Source organism: Haliaeetus leucocephalus, unplaced genomic scaffold (assembly GCF_000737465.1).
Source record: "Haliaeetus leucocephalus isolate CR32 unplaced genomic scaffold, Haliaeetus_leucocephalus-4.0 Scaffold866, whole genome shotgun sequence".
Lineage (NCBI taxonomy): Eukaryota > Metazoa > Chordata > Aves > Accipitriformes > Accipitridae > Haliaeetus > Haliaeetus leucocephalus.
Window position 1 is genome coordinate 4,739,856 of NW_010973302.1, and position 18,754 is coordinate 4,758,609.

The window sequence follows — 18,754 nt, forward strand, 5'->3', positions numbered from 1 at the left end:
CCATAACAACATGTAGGTGTTTTAGGTACTACATCTGAGGTGATAGCTTGTAAACTACTCAAGCATCCTGTCTGTTGACTTTTTAGTTTCATGTCACTAACATGAATTCATTGACATGGAAATAAAGTCTTAAGGTATGCAAGAGTGAGTTGTGCATTTGGCATAATTAAGTACATATTTATCAAGTTCTGCTGCATAGCCAAAATGCTGGGGTTTTACTGCTGTTTGGACATTGTAAAATTTTCAGGCACTTTCAGAAGTTTGTGCTGTGTTACTTGTGACCAGTTTTAACGTGGTATATTGTTCTGGTTTTAGAAACAGGAAGGTTTTCAAAAGCACAGGACCCAGGGCTATTAAGACAGTTGTTGATGATGGAAGTGCATCTTAGGGGTCAGAAGGTGCAACACAGGATTTCACCAATTTGACCTATTACTAAATTGCAGGATTAAAGCCTTTGCTTGGGAGGAGAATTGTCTGTATTAGGAGTGTTGAGTTTTTTTAATAGTGCTTTTCTGTTGATTGGGATTTTTTTGCTTTTCAAGTTCCTCTAAGCCGTATAGAATCATTTAGGTTGGAAAAAACCTTTAAATCATCAAGTCCAACCGTTAACCTAGCACTGCCAAGTCCACCACTAAACCATGTCCCTAAGTGCCACATCTACACGTCTTTTAAACACCTCCAGGTGTGGTTGAATGATAGTGTGTTAACTTACCATCTGGCTGCTCCCAGGCCTTACGTGGAAATATGTATGAATAATCATTATGAAGATGCAAGATGAAAATAAAAACATAAACCAGAAAGGTATATGTGAAAATTCAGCAGGAAAGTGTATTTAAAAAAAAACAAAAACAAAACCAAATCACTAACAGGGAAATTATCTACTAGAGGTTGCCTGACATACATTCAGTTTCACAGTTAAGTTTGAAGTAGATCTTGAGTGTCTGGAGCCAGAAGCCTCTGCATGAACACAGCTCCTAGGAGAGAACTGCAGTTGCACGCTGGGCCTTCTTTCAATGTAATACGCCTGCAGCTGGTCAGACATGACCATATCATCTTATCCAAACTTAAGTAATTAAAAAAGAGGATTTTTTTCTACTTAGTAGTCACAGAATCATTGAATGGGTGAGGCTGGAAGGGACTTCTGGAGATTGCCTGGTCCACCCCCTGCTCAAATCCGGGTCAAACAGAACAGATTGCTCAGGGCCTTGTCTGATTGGATTTTGAGTATCTCCAATGATGGAAAAATCCACAGTGTCTTTAGGCAGCCTGTTGCAGCGTTTGACGAGTCTCACAGTAAAGAAGTTTTGTCTTATGTTTAAATGGAATTGCCTGTGTTTCAGGTTCTGCCTATTGCTGCTTGTCCTGTTGCTGGGCTCTGCCGAGTCTGCCTTAATCTTCTTTAGTCCCCCCAATCAGATATTTCTACACATGTCTAACAAGCTTAATCCCTATTGTCAATACCAGCTATGGCAACCAGTTGTTGACCTGCAAGATCTGCCCGCTCCTCCTGTAGATCCTTCACATCATTCATGCAACCTTCTGATGAAAGTCCTGACTGACCTGTTTTGTACCTCTGTTATTTTCTGAACTTCTATTTAGGCTGGAATAAAACTAAGTGGGCTTAAGCTGCCTCTAGCATTTACTCGTATGTGCTGAACTATCAACTCAGATCTTGTCTTACTTTGCAATGGTCAGTGTTCTGTCCTGTTTTATCTTATAGTGAATACTATATTTAGGCATGCTTCAAGAAGTCAGATTAAATAATAGGTGTACACCTGAGGTAATATCTATCTTTTATTCCAGAATTGAAAAAAGCAGGTACTCCTGCAAGAACATGTCTTATAAGAATATATAAGGGAGGAGGACTTTCATTGATAAGTGCTTATCTAGAATCTCACACATAATGAGTAGTGTTCCAATTTAACTTGCAATTTCCTTCTCCTAAAGAGCTGCTTTATCTGTGTGACCCTTTTCCAGACAAATTAGTATGTCTTTTATTCTTGGAAGCTTATTAGAACCCTTCTTGAAGTGTTGTCTTTCTGAATTTTAGATTATTCTGTAATTTGGTTAAGAAAATTAGCTGTCAATTATTAAGGGTCTACAACAGCTTAGTTGTTAACTATAGACACTTTCCCTTCTGGAAAACAAGAAACTTAAATGTTTGAAATTAAGATCAGTGCGATGCTTTATTTAAACTTTTTCTTTTTAAATATGACTCTTATTTTGTGTCAGTTCAAAGTAAAATTGAAGTGCATGTATAACATCCTAAGTTTCAACTGAATTTTCATGTTTTGTACCTACATGTTGATGGATGCTTTCCTTTCTATACTTTTTACTAGATTAAGGGCTTTTAGGGTGGTGTAACTTTATCCTGGGCTTTTCTTACTGGCTTTGCAGCTTGGATATATATCAAGTTGCAGACTAATTTTTACACGCATTTTGGCTTGTGAGCGTCACCTTGTCGTCTAAATCTCACATGATGAACGGTTGTTTCACATTGTAAGTTGCTTGACACAAGTTAGAATTTTAAAGTAGTTCTGTTGTTTTTTAAAGCTTTTTAAGTCACTGACTACTAATGACTTAATAGTAATGAAGTGTTTTCTCATGCCATTGCCTTTAATGATAGCTATCTTCTAATCTTGATCTTTAATGATACCAAAGGTAAATACAGATAAACTCTACTACACAGTAAAATTACACATACAATTACTCTGTTCTAAATCTGTTTTAAACCAGTATTTTTTTTCTTCCAGCAGTTATTACTTATGCTACTTGTTCTTATCCTCCTCAGCTGCACTTACCTCCTTTTCTGTATTACCTTTCTAAATCAAAGGGAAAATCAGGTGCCTGAACCTTGCCACTCCTACTGCTTCCAGCAACAGTGCCTAACTCTGAGACTTACTTCCTTTTGGAAGTGAAAAGTAATTATGAGTATGCAAGTGTAAAGTCCAGTGTAATGTTGCCTTAATGCAGAATCTGTGTGTGCTGTGCCTAAGAGGAAGCAATTTGTTGACCTTGAAGTTTTGTGATAGTTTTGGGGAGGTGAGATGGGAGGGAATAGAAGACATCAAGGAAGACGTGAATCATTCTTTAATTGGTGGTTTGTCTAAGCTGCTACTACTGTCTGTACAGGCTGGCTGAGATACACACAAGGGTTGAGTGGCTGACAGCAAAATACCCCCTCCTGTTAGCTCTCACCATGCAACTTTAGTCTTTCTTGCAATGGGGTGGCATACCTGTGTACAATCCTTTTGGGTTTGCAGTTGGATTTTTGTGAGTTTCATGCTAGAATGGGTGGTTAATTTTTTTCTGCTTGGGACTTCTGGGAACTTTGAGGGCCTGTGTTGAGTGGTTCTTGTACTGCATTTTATTAAATTTGCTCCTGACCATTTCAGCAGCTGCTTGAGTTACTGAATTTTTGGTATTGTTTTTTGAGGTGAATGATATTCAGTGATAGGTTTAACTCACAGATTGAGCTGAAACATTTAACACTAGATTATATTTTAATGTAGAATTTATTCATTTGACTATTGAAGCAGGACTGTCTTCCTTTATTTTCTGTATGTTGGACATTGCTTGAAACAGGTGTATTGTGCTGGATGGGTTCCATGAACCTCAACAGGTTAAGCATCCTTTTTCCCATTGTAATTTGCTGGATATCTGAGATTTTGTCTACACTTGGGATTTGGTGATTGTGACCAAGTTTCATTGTGATGTGTGTGTTGATATGATGGGTAACTCTCACACACTCAAGAAAATTCAGTATACCTAACATGCCTGGGGTGTTTGAGCACATAGAAGAGAAATGAAAGGATTCTTGCATTAGTACTGCTTTTCTACAAGATCAATGTGTAAATAAACTAGATGGTTGGACAGATTTGGGTTTCCTAAATAGACAGGATGTATTAATGTCTCTGCCAAAAAATAGTGATTACCTTTCATTTTGAGAGAGCTAGCAGGAAAATAGGACAGTATCTGAAGTAATGAGATTTTACATCCTTTATAAAACTGAATAAATACCAGATTGTAAAAATAATGCTCATTTACTAACTCAGAATAGTCATGAGCTTTTTTGTTACTTTGAAATACCATTATTCTGGAGTGGCCTTTTGTCCTCCTCTAATTCAAAATTAAAATGGATGGTGAGGAGTACTTGTCAGTTTGTGATGTGGCATGAAAACTAAAAATAAAACTTTCTGGGAGTCTCTTCTTTACCAAGCAGATTGGTTCATCTTTTCACAGACTTTCTTCTCTTCAGAAGTAAATGTACTAAACCAAGCAAACAAAACCCGTCTGGCACGTGGTCGTTTGGAACAGAGGATGGCATAACTTTTAAAAATTGCTCTGGAGGGTTAAAGACTAAATAGGAAATTTTGGGATAGCTTTTGTTATAGTTTGTCTTAGGATTTGCAGCAAGGCTGTTAGAAAGCATCTAAGACATGCCTCTGCCCCTCCCTGCCATGTGCTTTTCCTATCTTATCTGGCCCACACAGAAACCACGTTAAAGATAGCACAGAATAAATACTGAAAGAACAATGACATTTAAGCAGGGGTTGGCTCCTCCAAAAGGCAATGCATGCTGGCGGTTTTATTGTCCCTTTGTGGTCCTTCCCAGCCGTGTAACTTGTGCAGGGCCTTAGTTCGATGTTTCACACAAACAAACGTGGCAGTCCCTCCAACACGCAGTCACGGTCCTGCAGGGATCCAGCTGCTGGCAGTCATGGGTGAGGGCAGAGCGGCTCCAGGCGTTACACAGCCGTGGGTGCTGCTGGGGCATTCTAAAGAAGAAGTCATCTGTTGAGAGTGATTATTGCTGACAACTCCAGCTGGTTAAGACTTTCTCATAAATCTGAAACAATAAAACTGGGAGTAAAGATTTTGCTGGCAGCTGCAGGCTCTCCCCAGTGAACTAACTTTTCCTTCTGTTTACTGCTTTAAAAAAATTAAATAACTGTTTACCTTTATACAATGTAATATGATGACCTATATAAAATAAAGGTTATAATGGTACATATAAGCATCATTGCCTAGCCAACAGCTCTGAAAAATAGTAATTCTGATTGGTAGAATCTGTTCCAAGTTGTAGGCTGATAAGCATCTGCATCCTGTGTCTTTCATGTTAAGAGTGGATTACTCACTATCTTGCGGGGCGGGGGGATCGGACTTGAGCAGGAATTAGCAGTGTAGTATGCAACTAAACAGGCAAGCTTGTGGATCAGATAGCCTTTTTTATTTTAGTGAGAAAGACGTTCTTCAAACAGACTTTGTTATAATAAGAAGTGTGACAAGGAACTGGAAATTCAATACATGACAGAGCAGGAAAAAGGTTCATGTGGCTTGTGAGGTGCCTTTTCTGGAAGCAGGAAACCCCAAGATGAGAATGCTTAAATACTAGAGATGTGGAGGCCTGCAAGACAAAGTTCTTTTCGCAGAACAAAAATGTCCTAAAATGCTAACTATGAGTATACTAACACACACACATGCACACCCCCGATGATTTTTCTTATAAATGTATGTGTATAGTCAAGTGTTGCATAAAGATTCAGTTTTACAAGAGCCTTAGTACTGGTAAAGATGACCATATTCATGCTAGGAGTAGCTGAGGACGTAATTTTTCTAAACTGTCACTGCAGCTCACTGGCAGAACCAGGCTAGAACTAAGGATTTTCCAGTTCCACTCTAAACTACAGACAAACAGATTTTGTTGGTTCAGCTGCTCTTAAGGCTGGGTTTACTTTTTACTCCTGAAAATTTGATCTGGGTAGAAGTGAAGGCTTTTAATGTCAGTCTGGAATTTGCACAATTCTTACAGCCCAGTTTACCATTGTGGCTATAGCCACAGCCAGGCTGCAGAGCATCTGGAAATAACAGATAAAAGCAGTTAATGTAGATGCAGCAGTTATCATGATTTCTAGATATGTTAAAATTAGATAAATAAGTGGTATACTTACAGCATGTCTACTTCCAGAATAGACTATATCAGATATCTCAGGCTTGGTGTTTGCATGTAAGTCACCTCTGTGTGTGTGTCTGTTGAGAAATAGCCCAAGGGAACTCCATAGGCTCATCTCTTTATGTCCCCACCATCTGCACCAACCCATGGTGGGGTTTCCTCCCCATCTCAGGCACAGAGGAAGGACTGTTTTCCCCATGTATATAGTGAAACTGCATCCATGGCTGGTCACAGTTCTGTTTCTAACCAGCCTGAAAATTTTCCATGTCCACGAGTTGTGTTTTTCGTGAACTAAAAGCTGCATGAACAGATCTAGACAAAGGTATATATTTTCTTCTGAGTAGTTGATATTTGAGTAACTGCCTTGAAGCAGGAGTTGGAAGGTACTCAGTATTTGCCAGTATTAAGGAGAAATATGTTAATTCTCTAAAAGCAGTGCATGCTACCATGTTTTTCCAGTAGTTGCTAGGAAGAAGATTAATAGTCAAAATTCTGTAATGGAAAATCTTTTAGCTATTTTTACTTAAATTTGGAAAAAACACAGGCTCCTTGGTGCAGATATTCTTTTTGTGTTGTTCCATGGGCATATAGCACAGCAGTATATGTCCATGCTTTGGAGATCATGAGACTTTATGCTATCTTTGTAGTAGAAACAGAATTCTTACAATGTTATCATACAAAATATGAATTTTAATATTAAGCTTAATGCTCCGCTATGATAAATATGTAAACTTGGCTTTGGAGCAGCAGTATGCACTTCCTGGAATTCTGTGCATAGCATGGTTATAAATAAGCAGCAGGTTATTTGGGAATCACTAGGGCTGATATCTGGTATCATAAACAGTATCTGGGAGAAATTGTTTTCCCTGACAGACAGTTGATTTTTGAAGAATGCAATATGCTTTATTTTGAAAATTCGTATCTTATTAATGAATACCAAGTACACATCGAGCACAGTGACCAGCTCACAAAGCAAACACATAGATGCTATTTAATTACTTTATACCTCATCTGTTGCCAAAATTTCATTCCTTTGACTGTTGAATATAACATTTCCAATGTAGATCAAAATGCTAGAATTCATCATGTTCAGGTAAGATACTGAAATGATTGATATGTGTAGGAATGTCAGTGTATGGTTTAAGTCTGGCTTTAAAATAGATTAATTTCAAAGGGAGTTTTCTTGTGTTTGTACATGTGTATAGTATATAGCATTGGAAACATTATGTATTTGTAGTCAATTAAATAGGCTTTTAAAAATCCTTAGAAAGTATTCCCTTTGTTATTCAAGCTCTTAATAAGCTACAAAAATCAGTGTTTTCTGCTTCATTGTTATGTTTTATTGATGTATTGTTACTTGATGTATAACATCATGGTTATAGGAGAATTTGGGATGGAGTAGCTGCAAGAACAGAACCACCCCACTCAGTGGCATAAATTCTAGATTTGATGTATTAATAAAACCTGGGTGTCGTGAGCGGGTGGTGTTTTCTCACCTCGGGTTTCTGTTTGACCCCCCGTGCGTGGGCACTCTGCAAAACGGGCTGGGGCAGCCCTGGCCCAGCGGGGCCTGGCCCCGTGGTGGCCTGGCGGGGCCCTGTGCAGCAGGCTCAGGGACACAGCCTGTGTCCTGCCCAGCAGCCTGCCTTTGCCATGGCGGTTCCACTCAGGCTCAGCAGCCTGCACTGCTTGGGACCTGCGTACGTGTGCCGCGGCCTGTTTCCACTCTTCGCTTCTTCCCAGCTCCCACGGCACGCCACCAGTGGTCTCCAGTAGAGGGGCTCCAGCTGATCTCTGTGGCTTTCTCCCCATAACACAGATTATTAGCAGTTTCCTGGGTTACTGTCCCCTCCAGCCTTCCTCCCTGAGCTCGTGGCAGGGCCATGGAGCTGCTTCTGGTGCATCCGTGTTCCCCTGTTCCTCCTCTGCCTGTGCCACAGCCTGGGAGCCGGGCAGACGCTGCCCAGGCTTCTTTGGCAGAGCTTTCCGCTTGGCCTCCCTGTGGCTGGGATCTCTGGTCTTGCTGCTCTGGCCCATACCAGCATCATCTGGTCAGTGGGAGGTGAGCAGATGCAGCCCGGGCCTCATTTTGTCTGCATGGTGCTTTTAGCTAGGTCTCCTTGTGACGGCTGTCCATATGGCTATGTCACTGGGTTACCCTGTGTTTAGAACAGCCTGTGTATTTCTGATGTATGAAAAAGTATCTGCATTTCAGACGATTTGTTTCAGGTTGGCTGTGTTTCAGGCCAAAATTATTGTAAGATGAAAGGTTTCCTCAGCTGTGGGTGGATTGTGAAAGAAATAATAAGTGCTGGTGGGAATTAAGAGTGTAGAGACAGCAGCGTGACATTGCTGCCATCCCTCTTTTGATCCCTTCTGTGAGGACTCTGTTCCCCTCAGGAGAGCTTTTACAGCCCTGAGGGTAGGTGTTTTGTTAACCTCTGAGGGACACAGAGCAGGAGAAGGCTCCTACTGGTGAGGGTTCAGCAGAACAACCCCCCCGGTGCCCTGTGATGCAGCTGTAACTTCCATGGGGGCTCAGAAGCTGTGCAATTCCTCTGGGGATCTGGTTGCATGAAGGCAGGCTTGGGACTGTCTTGCTGCAGCCTCTCTCTTCAACAAGAATTCGGTCGGGGGTCCTCAGTGGTTTTGTGGAGTTTCTGGGTTGTTGGGGGTTTTGCCATGTTTTTAATGGCTTTCATCACAGGAAGAATGGAAGGAATCTTAATCTGAGTCGCTAGAACAGTGAACTGCTGTTATAAATGAGCAAATGACAATCATAATCAATGAGTAGATTAGATTAGCTGCAGAGCTGATTTCCAGCACGTCCACATCACAACTGTGTGGGAAACCTCATATAGCTCTGAAGATACTCTTGCTAGATATTGCCCAAAGTCATACCGTGTGCATCCAATTAGGTTAAGTGCAAACACGTTGATGAAAATCTTACCAGAAAGGTAAACTGTTTATAAAGGAGAAATTGGAATATTTATCTGGTGTCTGCACAGCTTCTTCTGAATATTGTTGGTCTAGTCACTACTTCTCTTCACAGAACTTGAGAGCGCCTGGACCTGGTATCGCAGGCCAATACGCTGCTACTTGTGGTCTTATTCTCATTATGCACTATATTTTGATGGGAGTGTGTGACTTGATTCATTTTCCTTGTGTGAGTACTCTGTCACATTCCGCGGTACTTCATGGTACCAGTCAGCTACTCAGACACATGGCATTATAAGGTAACGCAGTGCTAAGAGACCGAAAGGAATGTCTCCATGCAGTGCCTGACTATACTGCCTGTGGTTTTTATTGGTTTTATTTCTGGGTTGCCCTCTATTACTTACCAGCAGGGAAGATCAACTCATCCATGTGCATGCGATTCAAACAGGGAGATGGCCCACATTTTTGGTTTGTTCAGGGATGTGTTGGAGTTGGATGGATAATAACAGCCACATTTTAAAGAAAAATCACCCCTGAGATTTAGGTTGATTGACAATAAAAGGTACTAGTGCAACTCTTCAGGTGCCACTGTTAATCATAAAAAATGTTAAATGTTAAGTTAGTTTTTAGGTGTCTCTAAGTGAGCAGTGCTTTAAAGTTATAATTTATTTAAAGAAATCACAGTCCATTCAGTACGCAAATATTTTCAGCTAAAAATGTTATATCTAGTGTAACTGAATATACAGATTGAACAGACATTATTGTTTGGTGAGAAAATTGATCAGAGTTATTTCTTTCTAGGCTTTATTGAGCTGCAAAGTGAGTGGTAACAGTACACATTTTCCTTCTCAAAGTCTATCCTTGGTTTGTCCACCTCTGCTAATATTTCATGTTCCTTTTCTTCTGTCTGTCCTTTTAAGTGGATTGCTAGATTGAGATACCCTGTGTGAATTTTTATGTTCTTTAAAGTGGTAGGTATGAATGGGTGATTAGGCCTCTGCATGCAGTCCAGTCTGAGCATCTTCAGGAATCATTGAGTATTGCAAAGATCAAATAGATCTTTGAACTTCTAGACCTTGAAGGGCTCTCTTTATCCTGTCATCTTCATAGTTGTAAAATGGGTATGGAATATAGTTTGCAGAGTTATGAATAATGGTTCAAATACCCAGTAATAAAGGTATAGTTAGATGAAGACTGGGTCCTGCTGTCAGCTTGTCAGTGGTTACCTCTGTGGGAGATGGTGCCTTGGTTTGTTCACTCTGAGAGAAGGTGGTGATCAAACAGATAGTGAAGAACATGCAGGAAAGTAGTGTTTATCACTTATATATGGGCATAAGTGTGCACAAGTGAATTTTTGATGGCACTGTGCGGCCCAAATGTTGGCATAGCCACATCCACGTGCTTAACTTGAAGCAGGGCATGAACAGTCAAATCTTCAAGTGGGAAATACAGGATTACTCAAAAGGCTGGTTATAAGGGTGTGTAATTGTTCCTCACAAAGTAAGCATTCTGAATTAATGGAACAGCATTCTTTAAAACAAACAAAAAGTTCCAATACTTTAGTTTCTGTTTGGTAAAGTGAGAAAACAAGTTTTTATTTCGGGGAAAAACATTTACAATTCATGCAGTTCTACCTTTGCTGTTTGGATGTTGGGTTCCCCTCCCTTCCCTGTCAGGTGTGCATATGAGGTTTTCCTTAAAAAAAAAAAAAAAAGAAAAAAAAGAAAAAGTCACCAAGGTTTGGCGTGAACATTTCAATGACATGGTGAATAGTAATTTCACTCTACTTTTTAATGCGTGTGGAGACTAATTCACAGAAAGAATAGACTATTACTTTGTGCTTTGAATTATGCATGGGCTGTCAGAGGAAATAAAATTTCATCAGTACTTAACATACACACTGTGGACTAAGAAGCTGGTTTGAACTGTCACAGAAAATGCTCTGCTGAAATAGATAAATTATAACAACAGATAATGTGCAACAATAAAGGGATAGAAACCAGTAATTGCTAAAATAATGGTACTCAACCATCTTTATTTTTGCTTCATTGACTGGATTGATGTTTATCAATGTTTGCTTTTCTGATGTAAAATTACTCCTTTTTTTGCCTTTTCTTTCTATTTGACAGACTAGAGACGACTTCCTGGGTCAAGTGGATGTGCCACTTAGTCACCTTCCGGTAAGCAGTGCTTTTGTTTCAGTGTGCTCTTTTTTGTCATCACCAGATGTGAAAAACCGTGATGTGATGTAGAATTTATTTCCATAAGTAGTACAGTTAAATTTTCTTAAAGCAAGCATTCCCAGCATAGTATTATTAGAGGCTTAAACAAAAATGTTGTGGACAACAAAGCCCCGCTGTGCACAGGAATTGGGAGAAATGGTTCCCTTTGCAGGGACAAGGAAGACAGTTGTTCTCTGGTATCTGTTAATTTTCTCAACATCCAGGATCCGCTTCTCATCCTGATTATTTCTTAAAATCCTTGTCTGGTCTGAGACAATTCATGAATGACATGTGACCAATAGACTGGTTGTTTCTTACTTTACTGTTGGTGATTATTGTCCTATTAATCTTCTGGCTTTTTCCTTTTCATGAATTTCCCTTACGGTTGACACAGTTGTGTTCTCCCTTAGCAAACTCCATTTACTCCAGAACTTTTGTTAAAACAATGAAAAAAACACATTTTGGGAGTCCGATTTATCTGTCTGATTTTCTGTCTAAATGATATGCTGTTAAGGTTATGGGATAGTAGTTCTGTCTGGAAAAGGGAATAGCACATATTGATACTACTTCAAATCTTGTAAAGCCAATAGCCACAGACTGAAAACAGAGAAACTGCTGAACCAGCATGATGGGGTCTTAAGAAGTTACAAAAATTCAGTTCTTCTGAAAATGTTATAAAATTACTGATCTTTGTAGCAAATTTGTAAAATTATTGGTTTTATTACTGATTGAAAGTAGGACACCTAAGTAATAATGGAAGTAGTGAGAAATTCATCAGTGCTACAGTACATACAACAACATTCATTAGACATTGACATTAGATGTTATTGATACTAATAATTATACAAGCTGTGATATTGCCCAAGCATACATTATAGCTTTTAATGTGCATACAGATAACTTTTAATGTCTATACATGTATAAATAGATTTTTTTTTCTTTAAGAGATGTGAGGTGCCTATTGCCTTTCCTGTGTGATAGGAAAATATGTGTTTTGGATGTTTCCCAATTTTAAACAGCTTAAATACATTACATGCAAAGAAATAGGAATGAAGTAACTTAGAAAAACTGATACTTGGAGGGTTTTCTTATTTTTTTTTTAAAGTTAGAGTTTAGCCTGTTTTCAGTGTCATTCATTTACAGAAGTTCTCTGAAACACCAAACATACCATTGTATGGGTACCTCGGTTTGTTTTATACAGATAGGTAAAGTGATAGTTACTGAGATATGACAACTTCATGTCTGGCGTCTCTGTTACATGTAGAGGTGAGCCCTGAGATGACTAGAGCGCATCAGCTGAGAGCTGCCACACCACTGTGTTGTGCCAGCGTGTGCCTGGCTGGTTGCTTTTCCTCGCATGTTATGAACTCTGACTAGGAGAGGTTACATTCTCAGTAGACGTACTGCGGATGCAAATCCAGGTTTTCTAGGAACTGATGTTGCTGTCTTCTGGGTATGTAGTTCAGTGCGCGTTTCTGTAAGCAGTGGTGTTCGCTTGGGCAGTCCCCTGCCATTTATTCACACCCTCTTGTTGCCTGCTTAATTATCCTGGGTCTAATGCTCACATGATACAAGAGGTGAACTAGATCTGCGTTATTCATAACTAGTTAGTTTTGGGTGGTTTATTTTTTAACTCGGACTGTTTCCTTTGTCCAGTTTATGAAATGGCCATGCAAACAGCTGTACTGGCCTTGGTGCAGGAATAATCACCAGAGGGGAGACTCTTAAAGTCGGCACTGCTTCTGAAAGATGTACCCATGACTTCAATTAGTGACTTGCATTATTGTTGGTAGTGGTGACATAGAGGTAACACACTGCTAGTTTGCATCAGATATGCATGGAAAGGGACGCACATCTGTGGTCAGAGAAACCTTCTGTGCAAAGAAAAAGGTGGTATAGATAAGCCCAATTAAGCTTCATTTTAGCAGATTTGCTTCAGCAAATGCCTGGAAAACCAAAGGCTGCAAGTACAATGTGGTGTATTCATTATTTTAGCTAAAATTGAATTCTTTGCCAGCAGTAAGAGTTCTAATAGCAAATAAATAAAAGTAATTGACACAGAGTTTGAATCATTTTATTGTCAACAATCAAATGTTTGAGGTGTTTGATTTGAGGGTGGTAATGTTTTCTCTATTTGTTTTTGTTTCTTAATAAATGGAGGGATTCTAAGAGTAGAGCTTGTTCCAGAATTCTATAAAGCTCCAGTTGTCTGTTTTCTTCCTAGCAGCCAAGATTCTACATTGTCTTCACACAGCAAGCAAAATTACAGAATAAATTAAGTGGAATTTCTGTTTACTATATAATCAAGGGTGGGGTTCTCCTCCTCTAATTCTATGAGCATAGAATTGACATAGCGCTGGCTGGCTGTAAATTATGATGTGAAACTCCATCTTCAGGTTTTTGTAGACACTGCATATAATATGTCCACAGAAGGATGCTCAACATTCAGAGACTAGTGAATACTATCCTAAATGTAATCATAATCCAATAAAGACAGTGGCAGAATTGTTACTGACTCCAGTGCATTCAAGCTTTCACTGTCAGACTTTTTCACTGAAAAATTCTAAGGGAAATGTCTGTGCCTCTGCTTTTGGTTGATGGGCCCACATCAAATCTGTTTCTATTGGAAACTGCTGAAAAGGCTGAAGACACTGTGCTAGGTTGGAGATTCTGTAGGGATGCTGTAGGGAAAAAGACAAATAACTAAAAATTAAGATTTTTTTGAAATTACGTGTGTGATGTTGGGTATTTCATGAGGAATTATTTTACACAGAGCCTGCCATCAAGAAAGGCGAAGTGGTAGAACAAAGAGGGTCCATGTGACGCTCAAATTGTATGAAGCTTGAAGTTAACCTCAGTTTATACCCACAGCAGATAAAGTCTATACGTTGCTTAGAAAACTTACTTTACACAATGCTAGGTATATGCCTATAGTACTACCACCCCATGCTGTAAAAGCCTCATTTAAAATTATTTTCAAAGATAAGTGAAAATGAGTTCTTTATCTCATGGGTCGATTTGTGTGAGTTTCAGTTTTTCAATATTGCTGTATGGTCTTTCTTTTTTTTTTTTTGTTTTCTTCTCCTCTTAGTAGACAAAAATCCAAAGTGAACTTTGCAGAAAATTTTTACACCAAAAAAGCATTTCTTTTGTCTTCTTGTATTCATATTGTACTTTACCCTATGCTTCAAAGCTGAATTTAATCACTGACAGAAGAACTGAAGTTAGAATGTCACAGGGCACAAAAAGTATGAAACACTGCAGTTGTTTTTCATCATCTTTGTAAATAGTAAAAAATAAACTTTATACTTCATTAAGTTTTCTAGTAAATTCTACATATGTATATATGTATACAGTGATTGTTTTATGCTCAGTGTAAGTGTTTTCTGATATTATGTAATGTTTTGGATGACTAACATTGTCTGGATGTAGATAATATTTTTAAAATGTTGTACATGTTAATATTACTCACTTCCATGAACTTGGAGGAGTTTTTTTGTATTTGAACGAGGGAACATGGGAATGGTGGAAGTTATTGAAAATGTTTACATCAAAATAAGGTGTCAATTTTAGTGTGACTATTGCCATTTGTGCCTGAATTTGACTTCTTGCTATTGATGAATATTATTGTAGGAGGACAATGGCCTTGTAGACTTTGACAGTGATGCTTATTTAGATGTGTCTGTTGTGGTTGATCTTAAGTCATAACACTGTTGTTGGCTTATAAGCTATAGCAGCTGAAAAATATGATGGAATGATCAGAAATGTATTCTGATGAAAAATGGATCATTCCATTCTCATATGAGCTGTATTGTGTAGTATTACTTTATCTGTACTTGTGTGTATATTTCCATTTGCGTGTATCCATATGCACAGACATTATCTACATAGCCTGTACATAACTGTAGAAAAAGTCCTTCAGTGTTAAGCTACATGTGTCCTGCAGACAATGTACTATGAAATATAAAATGATGAGGGACATGTTAGTGCATGCCTATTTTGCAGTCAGGTAGTATTTTGAAGTTCCTTTTTAGTAAACGTTATTTTTAATAACTAAAAATCATCGGCAAGATTTGAGGTAGAGCTGTAGACACGGCACACACTTCCTGTGAGCAGTTTTGAGGAATTAGCAGCTTTTTGTTTTCCTTCCATATTCTGTAGGAAGAGAATAACTCTCCTGTCCTCTCACTGGGGACTTACATAGAGTATGAGTGTGCATATCTCTTTCTAGCTCATATTTGAGTGGAATGCTAAACTTTTTCAAGTTGTTTTAAAGTCTTCTACTGCCTTTACATAGAAAATCCAAGATTGTAAAATTTCCTGCATCAGCTACTTAACTGCCGTTGATGAATAAAATCCGTTATGCTAAAATGATGAAATTCTGCAGTCTAGAACTTCCCATTGCCTTTTAGGCTCACTAGAAAGTGAATGTGATGCCTGTACAAAATCCTTCCTCACTCCCCATCATCGCAGAAAATGTCTTCAGTTCCAGAGGCCACTTTTTTCCCCCAGAATTTCCTCTGGGAACATTCACAATATGTATCTCAGAACAGTCCTTCTTTCAATAGCTGTAATGTAGCAGTGTCTCCACAGGGTGCTTACCTACCTGCCTGTGGGTGTGTTCTCATACTCTGTTACAATTAGTTAGTTGCTTATTAGTTGCATGCTTATTAAGGTGTGTGTACTGATTTGATGCTCAGGGAAACATACTGTATATCTTCATGTTCTAATCAATATTTTCCTCATTCATCCTTCCAGTACCTTAGTAAGAGACATCGTGGTGTACTTATTAACAAATGTTTGCTTTCTCATTCTAGCTGTGCTGCTGATTTGTTTGTCAAAATCCTGTTTTCTCTAATACTATCTAATTACTATCTACAAAATTTGGTTAAAATATACAGCTTCTTATTTTATGTATGTTACTTACAGTTGAGTACTAGAAAGCAGTACTTCTTAATCATGCATGCTTTGATGTCCTGTTGATTTGGTTAAAATCTACTGTCTCTGAAAAAAATGGGAAGTCTGTCTCTCACAGATTAAGTGGACACTCAAGGCAGGAAATGCCTTGCAGAATAAGAGTTCAGGCAGTGGAAAGAAAGTCTGTATGGTATTTGATATAATATCTGAGATAATGAGTTAGGATTGATTTTTAAATTCTTATTTATTGACTTTGAAATAGAACAGACAACAAAGCATTTAATGAAGAATAGTCTGGGAGTTAGATTATTCTGCGTTTAGAAAGGTTTAGTTAAAGAATTGGACTCGAGAAGTATTCCTATTTGTAGGGCTAAGGCTGGGAAGGGATTTACAGATATACTATAATTTTTTTTTAGTGGATGAAAGATAGGCAAAACATTCTGAGGAGTACCCACTAACTTTGTGCTCATTTTGAGAAAGTTTGGTGTTAATCTGAGGTACAAGATCTGTAGTTTTGCCAGAATGTGTATGATAATGTGCTTACTCTTTCAGTGTAACACAGTTCATGCTTCCAATTTTGTCAGCCCAAATCGTACGATCGGTTAGAATAAAGTACCCCAAACAATCAACAGATGAAGTATGTATACAAATTTCTGGTTCTCTCATTTACCTTGTCATTTTTAAATTCCTAGTTTTCTACCTATAGCATCTGTGTTCTCGCAGACATGAAGAATGTAACTTATTTTATAAGAAAGCTGAAACTCTCATGTACTAGAAAGTTTGCAAGATTTAAGGCTTTATGAAACTTACAATTAAATGGAAATTGGAAGATGTAATCTGTCAGCTTGATAATATTACTTATGTATGTCGTGAACGATTTCAAAGTCTTAATTATTTTTGAAAGCCTCAACTGCTTTGAAATAAAAAATGAAAGCCAACTCAGGAGGAGTTTTATTTCATTGCTTTCTAATGTGCAGAAAAAATACTGCTTCGAAATAGATGCAGCCTTTTCTGACACTGCTGTTGGATGACTGGAAGAAGTTGGAAGGGGTCTGTTTAGTTGGTCTTTTCCACCTTTTTCCAAGTTGTGAAGGTTGGGATCGCTTACAGATGATGGTTCAGCCCATCACTGGTATATCTAGTGACATCTAGTGGAGTGCTGCTGCAGCTGGGTATTAACAGCGAGCCGTAACACACTGGTCTAGAGGTCTGCCTGCTCTAACTTTGTCATGTAAACATCTTCTCTAGCGTTTCTACTGCATCTGTGACGTGAACGTTCTTTATATGTCTCTGTACTTGTGGGAAAGCCCTTTAATTTGCCATTTTCTTAAATGCTTATAGACTGAAGACCCAACCATGGAAAGGCCATACACATTTAAGGATTTCCTTCTCAGACCAAGAAGGTGAGGGGGAGGACCTTTGTATTTTAAAACATTTCTTACTTTAAGGTTTGTTATTTGCAACTATTTAAGGGTTGTTGAATGAAATGTACCTCCTTGTCTTCTAGCCACAAATCTCGTGTAAAGGGTTTCTTGAGACTGAAGATGGCTTATTTGCCTAAAAATGGTGGCCAAGAAGAAGAAAACAATGATCAAAGGGATGAATCTGAGGTAAGGCTTAATGCTTGTGGAAGCATTCAAGTCATTAGAGATTGAAGTACAATTGTAGAAAAAGTTGCACCTTGAAAAATAAAACCCTGGTAGCAGTGTTAGTAGCAGCTTACTCTTTCCCCCTGCTCCAGCTTTTTTTTTTTTTTTAAACCATAACTGTTTTCTCAACCATTTCAAGTATTTCAAAGGATTTCAGCTGCCATAGTGAATTCTAAAGTTTGTCTGTCTCAGTTTGTGAGCAAGTAGAAGTGGAAGTTGTGCCAAGTAGAAGAATTCAGAGAGTCTATGCAATTAATTTATAGGCATAATGGTCTATATTAGGTACCTCGTCTTCAGAGGCCATTTCGAAATAGGTGTTATAACATTTTTCTTTATTTCCTCAGCAGCGTTGACTTTGCAGAGAATAAAGCTCATGCAAGCACAGCAGGTTTAAAGACTTCACAGCACTCTTATCAGCCATCATCTATTTTAAGAATTAGCTGCAATTATGGCTGACAAAGTGAATGTCAGCCCAAGTTTGCCTTACTTACTAATAGTGTGTAACAGTCATCTGTAACTTGAGAATGAGGTCTCTCATCCCAAGGCATACATCTCTGAGTTCAAAAGTTAGCAGCCAGATCTCTTTGACTTCTTCGCTGGGAATCTGCACCTAGCCACCACTAGAACAAGCAACCACCCAAATACATTTGGGAATCCCTGTTGTAATACACTGATGGGATTTTAGTTTTTTTGTCATTGAAATGAGGTGCACACTGTAACCACAGATTTTATTCTATTTCTATATGGTTTACATTCAAGTAATTTTGAACTTCTCTTTGGAAAACTTTCAGAATCTGCACCTATAGGCTAATGTAAGAAACAATTAAATAACTTCCCTTTAACTTGAACTTTAAAATTTTAACAAATTTTTTTTTCTTCATTCTGAAGCATGGATGGGATGTGGTTGATCCCAATGACTCCGCATCTCAACGTCAGGAGGAGTTACCACCTCCTCCGCTGCCTCCTGGATGGGAAGAAAAGGTGGACAACCTGGGGCGGACTTACTATGTCAACCATAACAACAGGACTACTCAGTGGCATCGACCAAGTTTAATGTAAGTGGCAATGCAGTGCAA

General features: G+C 38.6%; 1 protein-coding gene across 8 annotated transcripts in view; it reads left to right on the forward strand.

Annotated features, from left to right (window-relative positions):
• Window positions 1-18,754, forward strand: part of NEDD4L (neural precursor cell expressed, developmentally down-regulated 4-like, E3 ubiquitin protein ligase) — a 146,686-nt gene that overhangs the window by 76,863 nt on the left and 51,069 nt on the right. For 7 of the 8 annotated variants that reach the window (XM_010583057.1, XM_010583058.1, XM_010583059.1 and 4 more), the window contains 4 exons: window positions 11,020-11,070; window positions 17,371-17,432; window positions 17,537-17,639; window positions 18,567-18,733. In XM_010583057.1, the coding sequence (XP_010581359.1) occupies window positions 17,386-17,432; window positions 17,537-17,639; window positions 18,567-18,733 (317 nt within the window). In that variant the 5' untranslated portion in view covers window positions 11,020-11,070; window positions 17,371-17,385. The remainder of the gene's footprint in view (window positions 1-11,019; window positions 11,071-17,370; window positions 17,433-17,536; window positions 17,640-18,566; window positions 18,734-18,754) is intronic. The other variant, XM_010583056.1, reaches the window with a different exon arrangement.